The 11,017-nt window shown below is 42.6% G+C and overlaps 2 protein-coding genes across 5 annotated transcripts in view; one reads left to right on the top strand and one right to left on the bottom strand.

Annotated features, from left to right (window-relative positions):
• The window catches only part of ORAI1 (ORAI calcium release-activated calcium modulator 1), an 18,209-nt gene extending 17,254 nt beyond the window's left edge, over nt 1–955 (bottom strand). Inside the window, exon 1 of one of the 2 annotated variants that reach the window (XR_002002285.2) lies at nt 518–604. Coding sequence is in view for 1 of the 2 variants with exons in the window: in XM_015643711.3 (XP_015499197.1) it covers nt 518–724 (207 nt within the window). In the remaining variant the exon portion in view is untranslated. Of the gene's footprint in view, nt 1–517 lie in introns of both variants that reach the window. The other variant, XM_015643711.3, reaches the window with a different exon arrangement.
• The window catches only part of KDM2B (lysine demethylase 2B), a 106,001-nt gene continuing 95,032 nt past the window's right edge, over nt 49–11,017 (top strand). For 2 of the 3 annotated variants that reach the window (XM_015643703.2, XM_015643702.2), the window contains exons 1-4: nt 49–174; nt 1,351–1,495; nt 4,644–4,722; nt 8,667–8,713. In XM_015643703.2, the coding sequence (XP_015499189.1) occupies nt 124–174; nt 1,351–1,495; nt 4,644–4,722; nt 8,667–8,713 (322 nt within the window). In that variant the 5' untranslated portion in view covers nt 49–123. Of the gene's footprint in view, nt 175–1,069; nt 1,173–1,350; nt 1,496–4,643; nt 4,723–8,666; nt 8,714–11,017 lie in introns of those variants that run through there. The other variant, XM_015643704.1, reaches the window with a different exon arrangement.

The following is an 11,017-nucleotide window of genomic DNA, read 5'->3' as shown; positions in this document are numbered from 1 at the left end:
CCCCCCCAAAAAAAAAGTCCTGGTGCAAAATTGCAAAACTTTAGCGAGCCCTGGATGGCTTTTGTTTTGCCTGCTCCCCATTTGGGCCAAATATGCAGGACAGGAACTGTTGACAAATAAGTGATGAAACTCTCCAAAAAAATGGAGGCAAAGAAAGACTCTGGAAGAAGATTGGTGTGTAGCTGGCTTCGGTCTCTTTCCTATTCGTGCCTTTTAATTGATTTTGCTTAATTGTTTGCAAAGGGAGAAATGCATGTGGGACGTAGGCAGCGGAGCGACTTAGTTTGCAAGAGCGCGGCTGAGGCAGCGGGGAAGGGGCGGAATGGAACCGAGGGACGGGCAGGGTGGGACGATCATGGATCATTATTTTTTCCGGTGCGTGCGGGTTTGCGCTGATCCACCGCGCGTGTCCGCGGGGCTGCGGGGCGGGTTCGCAGGGCGAGAGATGCCGGGAGAGGGGCAGAGCCACCGGCGGCAACCGGTGCACCGGGCTCGCCCCGCTCCTCCGGGGACCTACCTTGTGCGCGGCCGGTCCCCGCCGCCTCCATCCCCGTCTCCGCGGCCGCCGCAGCTTCCCCAGGGCAGCGGCACCGGCCTCCGCCGGGCCTAGCCTACATCCCCCCGCCTTGAACTCGTTGCTGCCCCTCGGCCGCGGACCCCCGCGCTTTCGGCGCTGTCGAGCGTGCGGGGCGGCGGGGGGAGCGCGCGGGGGCTGCGCATCCATCGCGGCGTTACATAAAGCGATCTGGTTTTTAAATCGCCGCTTCCGGTGTGACTATGGAAACACTCGGATTATGTAAATACCGAAACCTTGATGCTGGGCATCAGATGCGAAGATTCGCCCCCCTTCCCTTCCCCGGGGAATTAGCTCGTGCTCACGTACAATAATAAATAATAATAATAGTAATACTAATAATAACAACAACAACAATAATAATAATAATAGTAATAAAAAATAATGATCCGGTAGTTAACGAGCGTTGACCGCCGCCGTCCACGGGTTTTTACGGGATTGCAAAACGCATCGGTGCTGTAGCTTGTGAATTGTCGGCGAGTTACGTGTCCCCCGCTCGCCTTCCAGCGCCAGCCCCTGCTCAGCAGCCCAAGTTTGAGTTTTCGTGAAGCCAAGCACCTGTTATTCCTGCCGAGTTCCGTGTCACGGGATGGAAAAGGTGCATGGAGCGGGATTGGAGCTTGTTTGGGTTCAGGTTTTGTTCAGTTTGTGCCTTGCCATCTTATGTATTGCCCCCAGAATGTGTTTATCAAACCGTTGTGCACGATCCATGTGCTTTCCTCGATTTTTTCTTTTCCGGACAATGTGTTTTATTTTGGTTTTTGTGTCTTTTCTAGCGCTGCATCGGCCGAAGGAGGTACGATGAGAACGAGGACCTCTCGGACGTGGAGGAAATCGTCAGCATCAGGAGTTTCAATTTGGAAGAGAAATTAAAGAGTAAAATGTACCACGGGGATTTCGTGCATGCCATGGACGGCAAAGGTAACACCGCCGGCCCGGGGCTGTCCGGCCGCGCTCGCCGCCGCCTCCACGTGCGGCTCCGCTCCGGCTTCGGATTTCGCGCCCGTACCCCTGCCCGGGGATCCGGTGACGCCGCCGGCCCGAGGGGAGCCGGGGGGCGGCTGCTGGTGGGGCCCTGCGGCCCGTCCCGCCCCGGGGGGCTGCCCCGGCCCGTCCCCCCCGCACGCAGAGGGCGGCTTTTGCCCCGGCGCAGTGCTGGGATGAGCGCGGTGATCCATGGCAACGCCCGGCGCTCCTCCAGCCGTGCCCCGCCACCGTGACCCACACCGCTCTGGTCAGGTCCTGGCACGGGAGAGGCCGAAACCCCAGCCCCCACTTAGCCAGAGGTGATTCCTGCTCCCCCTCCACCCCCTCTTGAATCCAGGACCCCTTTTGCGAAAGGGTGCGATTGATGAGCCTGTTCGCCAGGGTCGGAGACTTTAAAGTCAATAACTTCTTTGTGTGTCTATCATATATTAAATTACAGTGCTCCCCTCCCCAAAGTTACTTGCTTTGCTTAGGTGACTCGAATTCCGGAGCGCTAAGCAGAGCCAGACAGCCCAGCTCTGCCGCACGCTGCCTGGCAGGAAGGGAAACGGGAGAGGTTTGCCCGGGAATCAAACGGGCCGGGAGGGGGTTGCAGGTCACCTTTATTTACCGCTGTGCTCTGGACACGGATCCCTAATCCCAGATGGCTATCACCAAAACTCGGCCTGACTGAGAGCGCCTGTTTAGGATGGCTTTTTCAGCAAAGAGAAGTTTTGGCTGTAATCCTCCTGAAATTGCTCTAACTGTGTGTAGCCACTAATCGAGTTTAGAAAATTTCCTTTTCTCCCCTAGGCTTAGTTTTGCATGAGCATTTTAAGCTCCTTTTAGAAAAGTTGATGTGGTGGAGAAATTAAATAACCATCTTAGTTAGGAAGGTATTTGTTCAGGAGATAAGCTCAACCCTGACCCCTCTTCCTCCAAACAAAACACAAACAACTATTTTTTAGCTGGAAAATGTTAATTAATTTTCCAGAAAGTGATTGGATTCTACCCTCAGCTTCCAAACACTCCAGTGGTTGCCACTGCTCCATGCTAAGGATAGTACAACCCACATCTTCCCTGGCTTGGCAGCTCAAAAATCTTTGGGCAGCTCTCTTCTTTCTAGGGAGATTGAAAATAAATGAGTGTCTTTTGTTATTTTGTTGTGGTCTGTGTCGGCTTTGTTCAACCCCACAAGGGATTTAAATGCTTTGTTGGGGCATTAGGAAGAAAGGATCTGCATTGCTATTTGCTCTGGGTTTATTTTTACTATTAGTTTACTTTTTTTTCTCTTTAAACCTTAGAGTTGAATTGAATCTGGACAAAACAATGACAGTAGTATGTAAGAATAAAACAATTTATATGAACACATGGAATCAGTTGAGCAATTTTTTTTTTCTTCCCCATGCCTTTGTTTTTATTTTTAATGATAACTCATCTTGCAGTGGTGTGATTTTTGGCTTGAATGCAGTTTGTCATAGCTACTTATTCTCTAGTCTGCAAGGCTACATAGCTGCCTCTGCTTCTTCCACCAATATTACTCCTGGTGTTTGTTGACTTTCTGACTCGGACCAGTGTCTGTAAAAAGTCTCTATGGTTTATTTATTTGCTTACCAAAATGCAATAGCTTTAATGGGGATGCCTATGGGGAAGGATGACTTCTTTAGCACAGAAATATTTACTTGGTAACCTTAGTTAAATGGAGTGTTCATTACACTTACTTTGAGACTAGTGGCAATAAAGTTTCTGTAGTTTTAATGTTTCTGTAAATGGATAATTACAGTGCTCTGATTTGGTAACTCTTAAGTAGGAACATTATATCCCTACTTGTCATAATTACTAACTGAAAACAGCCAAGAGAAAGCTGTATAAATAGAGGGCAGTACATGTGCAGGCATGGGAGTTTGGTCTCTGGGTCCCTCTTATTTCAGCGTGGGTTTTAGAGCAGAGAAACATCAGGAATAGAAGCTCAGGCTGAGGCGCTTGTGCTGGCCCAGGAAGTGTGGACAGCTGGATGAATCTTGGAGTTAAACTGCTCGTGTGTACCTGAATAAACCGCAGGGAATGTGCGCTGGGTTTGGCAGTGCAGGGCATTTTGTAGTGCTGAACAGCCAAGCAGTTTCCATTTCAAGGCAGTGTATGGACTCTTTATAAAAGTCATTTTTTCCTGTAAAAAGAGGGGAATAGCAGAGCCATAGAAACAGTCCATGGCTGCTGCAGGAATTCCTCTGCTCTCTGTGGCAGAAGGCTCCAAACTGAGCGAGGGGTTTTGTAGCCATGGCTCACCCAAATCGCTGCCTTGTAACTTCCTCTCTAATCCCCAAATCACTGCTATTGTGTCAGACTGTGCATAGAGAAATCCCCAGGAAAGGCCAGTCCTGTGTAATCCTCAGAGAGGAGCAACAAGGTAATGCTGGCCAGTGTTAACATGACAAATTTATGTTTAATTTTCACTTTGACTGTGTATTATACTGTGAGTCCCTGCAATTCATATTTCACAGACTTCCTAAGTGTCAGGAACTGTATAAAATCTGACTATCAGCTCCTGGAGTTACATTGCTGATTAATCAAAGGAAAATTGTTCTGTTGAAACCAACAGTAAGCCCCACATAAAAAGAATGATGTGTTCACAGAATCAGGGCTCTCTGCTAGAACCAGATAATGCTCACAAGAAAACATGTATTCATCTAAGTAGAAATGTGTAACTTATAATATCTAAACTTACACATACATTTTAAACTACACATTTGCCCAAAAAATACCAGACTGATTTGCAGTAATTTGGTCAGTATTATCTTTTAACTGTTAATTTGGTATTTCATTACAGCCTGGGTGTTTCAACACAGACCTTAATTGACAAACTGACTGGCTTCTATTTTATGTGCATCAGTGAACAGGAAAAATAGGGAGCAGCTGGGAGAGCATTGTCTGTCATTGGGTTTCCGGTTTGGATCTAAAATATGCATTCTCTTTCTACTTCTCTTTAGGTGATAGGGAGTTCTTTGGTGAGAAAAGGGAAATGGGGAGAGTCTGAGAAAATGTAACGTGAGGTGCCAACACCATTGTAATTGCTTTTGGATGTTATTCTTATTCATTTTCACAGATTTTACTTTTGAGTATGTGCAAAGAGAAGCTCTCAGAGTTCCCCTCATCTTCAGAAATAAGGATGGACTGGGAATTAAGTAAGTTACAACTAAATTTTGGTGATTAATAAATGCTTTTATAAAATAACCATTATGCTTTCTACTTGTATCTGATACTTCTTTTGATGATCTGAAAATGGATAGCAATTAGTAAGACTGTCAGCAGCCTTGAGAGGAGGAATGATTATTTTCCACTTATAAACAAGCAGATAATGAAGTCTATAAAAGTTAAGTACATACAGCATGGTACTACACAGTCAAAAATAAGTCAGCAGTGAAAGTTAAGAATGAAATCCAAAGGTTTTTGCACCCAATCCATGCTGTAATGACAGAACAAACTCCCTTCAATTTTTGACTTCTCAATTATTTCCTTCATTGCAGGTGGAATTCTAATGATGCCTGTCGTTTTCCATTATAATTATATCTCTTCAGAATGTTATAGCTTTGTAAATATTTAATAATGTCTAGTTAAATATGGGATTACTGGAGCTTTTTTGAGGTTGCATTTTGTTAATATCCAATATAAAGGATTTGGTGTTTTAATAAGAGAATCCTGCAACTTTGTGAAAACGACAGTGTCTAAAAGAGAAGTATTAAAACATTAACGTTATCAGTATTTAATCCATAATTTAGATGAATGTTGATACTTTTGGAAATTAGGATCAGGTAACTGATTATTGCCAAAAGAAAGAAAAATATTTTTTTTGAGAGCATCATTACTTTGCTCAGTTGCACCTCAGTTTCCAGCTGTGGAACACCTCCCAGTTTAGGGGACCAATGAATCCCAATTATTAATTAAAAGGAATCAAGCCACCTCAGTATAATTTAAAGAGAGAAATAGATGAAGCAGAGTTTGGGGTATTTGACAGCCACGTGTCCTTTTACTAGAAGAGCAAACAGGAGCTGCTGTGATGCTTCTGGTGACATTGTAAAATAGATCTGTATGTTGAACTCTGAACAAGTGCTCAGTAGGCTCTCTCTGTATGCACTGGTTTTAAACTGCTGCTCCTAAGTGGAAAATCCCCCACAATTCAAGAAGAAAATTGGGAAGATGTTTCAGCTCCTGATGTGCCAGTGGTACCAGTTTAGCTCCAGAGTGAAGAAGTGTGGAAATGAGAGCTCATCCTGCAGACACAAACATTCCTAGGCTTCACCACAGGATCGCAGGTAGCTGTGAACATCATAATGCAGTGGATTGGGTGATCCAGATATATGTAGGGTGACTTTTGAGATACAGTGGTCTACAAAATATGTCATATAAGATGATTTTTTGACTTCTGATGTTTTGAATATCCAAGCTTCCACTTCTGCTTGTGCTGAGCAGTCAGCCTGCATGTCTGTGCCTGGCAGATGTACAGAACTGAACAGTTTGGTTACTGTGCTTGGAGGTACTCTGAAATGGCAAGGAATGAGAGGAATGAGGAAAAATCCTTACAATGATACTGAAAATGGCTTTCCTCTGTACTTCTGACCATCATGCGCTGCTACTTGTATATCTGAAAGCAGGAAAGGCCCCCTGTGATCTCTTAGAAGAGGAGAAGCTGTTTTTCTTGGAGGACTGTTTCCAGGATTGTAACTCAGGGAGAGAATGCTCTTTGCAGAGGTGTTATCTCTTATCTGAACAGCAGTCATCTTGCATTGTTTTGTGGTTAATCAGATACTTGTGCTGGCCTGAGCTCATCCTCATTAGGATTTGAATAGGTTCTCTAGCAAATCTTTAAACATTTGCTAAAATGCACCCAGTGCAGACTGAGGTGTTTGCATTTCTCTTCTGGCTGAGGAAACTAGCAACACGATTTGTTTATTACAGACTGCTGAACATCTTCAATGTAGTCAGTCATATTTTAGAGTTAAGTCACCCTGTTGTACTTTTCTTCACCACCTTTTATGATATTTGAAATCTTTAGAAGCTTTCATGGTGGTTTTACACAAGATGCATTTGTCTGAAAGTTGTATAACATCAAGGGAGAAACATTTCTGTGCAGTTCTTGCATTGCTGCTATTCTGGATTTATAAACAGAAAAGCAAATGACATTTAAGAAAACAGTTGGTTTTGTGTGGTTTTTTTTTGCTATCATAGTTTGTAGAAAACTAGCCCTAATTTTGTAAGAGGGAGTGTGGCAGTAATGCTGGTGGGGCTGGAGCTGAAGAAGTACAGCCATCTGTGGCAGCAGAATGGGTTGGAATTAAAGCTGGACCTCCCTAAACTACCCAGCTACACAATGAGTTCTTGAAACTTGCTGTTCCTAGGACTGATTTTTTTCACTTAGTGTAATCCTTTTTTTGATGCATCACACAACCTTAGACTGCAGAGAAAAAAAAACCCCAAGTATCTGCCAGGTGTACTCTCCAAAGAGCTAAACATATTTATTTGTTTAAAAAGATTGTTTTCAAGTTTCAGTAATGTTTATTTTTGACTGCTGCTGAAGCTCTCAGAAAGAACAGAACTGCTCATATCCATCTGGGCTAAGGTTGTTCTCCATCTTTGTGGTTGATTTTTATTTTGATTTACACACATATGAAAAAGATTGCCAATTGTTGGACATTTCTGATAGCAAATATAAGCAAGATGTGTCATTTGCAGACAAGCCTGGCATGTTCTTTTTACCCACAAATGGTTCCTGTTTCCCCTACTTCTGACTTTCTAGTGCTTGGAAAAAAAAAGATGAGCTCTGAATGAACCCTGAAGGTCAGTAGATTCAGGCTGTTTCATTCCAGACAGGGAGTGAATTCCAAAGCTGTGAGGCCCTCACAGCCAAATGCAAAGATGTGAGGGTTGGCAGAGAACTAACAAAAGATACTGTCCAGTCTCTACATCCCACCAGAGCAAGGTGATAAGGGTAAAAGAAAGTGGACAAGGAGAATTTGGCAAATAGTTCTTAAGATATGTGCATGCCAGTAAATACTGTTTCTAACTTTGCCTTTCAATGTTTTCCTAATAGTAAAAATTATTGTTCTGCACCTTTGCCCATGGGCTGGATTGTTCTAATTTTCAACTAAATAATGTCAAAAGTCCAGAAGAAAATTGTTTATCTTCAACCTAGGGCAGTACAAGAGGGGCAGAGCACTGAGCTGGCAAGTCCCACTGGGCTGTTTTTCATTACAATTCCTTAGTCAGCCTTTGTGCAATGTGAAGTGTGAAATATTGTCAGTAAAATGAAGTCAATCACCCTTAAAACCTCACTACTTTTTTTGTTTTTTCATCCAGTTTCTATGCTGCAGAATTTTACTCTCTCCCTGACATGTAGAACTCGCTGGCTTGCAGGAGCAGGCTACTCTCTAATTACATTACACCCTAAAACATTGCTTGTGTTAGAAATGATCCTGTAAATGCATCAACATCCCTGAACCAATTATGCTACCATTTAATTTAGCTCTGAATTAGCCCAAATTGAACTGTACAATTTCCCAACCCACCAAATACAGCCTGGATGTCTTCTGCCAGATGAGGAGGTTTGGAACAGTCATTAAAACAAAGGGGTTTTAATTTTATTTATTTTTTTAATATAATTTATTTCCAAGCCATGATTCCAGCCTGTGATGATGTGGCTTTGAGCAGGTTGTTTTACTGCTCTGTGCCTCAGTTTGGCAAGTGTGATAATGCTCACCTTGAGGAACAGACATGAGGCACCACAAGTTGCAAACACCATGAGTTGCTTAACAAGCTATAAAGATTTGGGATTTTATTGAAATCACTCCCAATCCCTTCCCTTTTCTCCCACTCTGGTGCTGATAAAAAGTCCTCGAAAAGACACTTCTCTTTTATTGTGGCTAGAGAAACTGTTGTACACTTGCCAATGCAAAGATGTCATGTGTGTCATTAAAACTTGCACTGTCCACACTTCAGAGAGGCCTTGCTTGATTCCACCTCCTGCACTATGGACAAAGAGCACTATACATTTATTTCTTCTTTATTATGGTAACGAGAGTGTACCCATACTTATCTTGACAGTATTTAACATTGCTTTCTTTGCTAATTACAGAATGCCTGACCCGGATTTCACCGTTAGAGATGTGAAGCTATTAGTGGGTGAGTTATTTTGAATGCACTGGATTAACTCTATACAGAACAGAATTGCTTTTAAATACTTGTCCAGTTGTGTTTGTCGACATTTGTGATAACTCTCAGAATCTGGGAGAAGGCATGGAGGAGCAATTTGTAAATTAAAAAGGCTGGGAGAACCCTAATTAGTAGTTGTGCTGACCGGACTCCGATCTCATGCTGGATAATTGGCCATTTGGAAGGGAGGGAATGCTTTTGCTCTTAACAGGTGTCCTACAAACACTTTTGTGATCCTGGAAAGCAGCAGTTTTATTGATTGAGTTCCTTTTTTTTTTTTTTTCTTAAATCTGTTGTAGAGCATCTGTTTGTAAAAGGTGTGACTGGAGCTGTATCACCTTTTGCCTGTGTTCTCCCCACAGTATTTATCAGTGTCAGGCCAGGTCGGTGCTTTGAGGGAAGGTTGCAAAGAGAGGCTTAGCACAAAGCTTTGCAAACTGCCTGGCTTTTGATGAGACACAAACCAGAGAAGTGGTGACTGTCATCAAATGTTTCCTAGCAATCTTTGCAAAATAAATGCTTTTTAACTCTAAGAAAAGCTACATTTTGGGTAGGAGATTATATTGAATGTTCCTTTGAAATCTGTTTTTACTGCAGATGGGTGTGTTATTTATTGTTATCTGAAATTGTTACTGAATGTGATCCTGCACTCCATGAAGTCGTTGCTTTGGAACAAGCTGGATGTTGGATGTGTTGACTGCAGTCCTTCTTGGAGATTTTTAACTGCATTCCTGCTAGTTAGAATTTACTGGGTTTATTTACCTGTCTTGTGGCAGCAGTTGATCTTTAAAATTAGCTCAAATGCTGCATTCTGAAAGAACAGTTGTTTTAAAAATTACTCTTTGAGTTTTATAGTCAATAGGAATATCAAGTCTGGAAAAGATGTAGCTAAGAAAAACAAAGGAGAGGAACTTGTGCCTCATTTCTGCTCACTTGGGGTTATCAGTGAGAGAGGGGTTATCTCTGATAACCTTTCTTCACAAACAACTCAGCAATGTTGCTTAATTTATGACCATTTATAAGTTCAGGAAAAAAGCCCCAAATATCTGGTAGAAAATGTTTGGGAAGTAGTGTGGGAAGCGCTATTTGGTGGTCAATCTCCATTAAATTAGAAAACAAAGTCCTAAATTTTTTTGATTTCCTAACTACCTGCATGTGTACATTTGCAAGAACAGAAAAAAGCCTTTTTGCTGTGGAGAAGCCTTGTGCATAAACCCTGCAATTATCTGGACCCTGTTGTAGTTTTCTGAACTTGTGCCATTTCTGTCTCTTGAGGCTGTTGGAGCTGAGGCTCTGACATTTGAGGTGTTTTGGAACAGTGTAGTGTTGCATAACAACAGTGTTTTTCCTGTATAACAGTCAAAGTGTGGGAGTTGCATTTCCTCAAGATTGATGTCCTTTGAAGTGTTAGGGGGTGGAGATTCCTGTGTACATGGCCAGCAAAGCAGGAGGATATTTATAAATAAAATTGCATTTATGAAACAATGGAGCAGAAATAACATTTGCAATTAACTTTGACATTAAGTTTAATGTAAGAGTGTGCCTGCTCACAGCTGGATCAGCAATCCCTGTACCTGCTCTTGGCCAGATATCACATCATGGTCCTTTTATATCATGTTTGGGCAAACTCCCTTTGGAGTCATTGTGCTGAGCCCATAATGTGGTCCAGAACATTGTCACTTGCCCTTTTTATAATACAGTTGATGACTTTTGGCATCACAGGTGGAAACTTGGATTCAAAAGATCTAAAATATTTGGGAAATTAAACAGACTGTAAGTTGCACCTGAAAAATCCCAGTTCTTGTGGCAAATCGTTTTTCTCGCTGTGGAATTTGTGCTGGGTGGAACAGCCACATTGACACTGACAGCACATGGGGGAATTCCTGTCTCCATGCCAAATTTTAAAATTATCTCCTCATTATTTCTGGAAACACTACTGAGCATCTTCCTATAGCATATCTTTGCTCATATTTTTTTCTAGTTTTAGGTTACATGTGCTACACTCACTATCTAATGTTCAAATTAAGGACATAGAAAATCTTGTTTTATTAACATCTCCTGTCACTGAAGATGTTGATATATCATTGTCCCTGCATTTTTTTAGCAGATCCCTCAGATTTTCCTGAACCTCCAGGTTTGCATTCCCAGTGGATGGTATTTTCAAAACTTATTAAATCCTTGCTGAACATGGGGAGGGAAGGATGTTTGGTGAATGAGAAACACAATGATCATAACTCTCTGCACCTGATTGTGTGTGGGAGTCAATAGAGAGAG

This window comes from Parus major, chromosome 15 (genome assembly GCF_001522545.3).
Source record: "Parus major isolate Abel chromosome 15, Parus_major1.1, whole genome shotgun sequence".
NCBI classification, from domain to species: Eukaryota; Metazoa; Chordata; class Aves; order Passeriformes; family Paridae; genus Parus; species Parus major.
The sequence above is the reverse complement of the archived record's forward strand: the minus strand, read 5'-3'. Positions and strand labels throughout refer to the sequence as shown.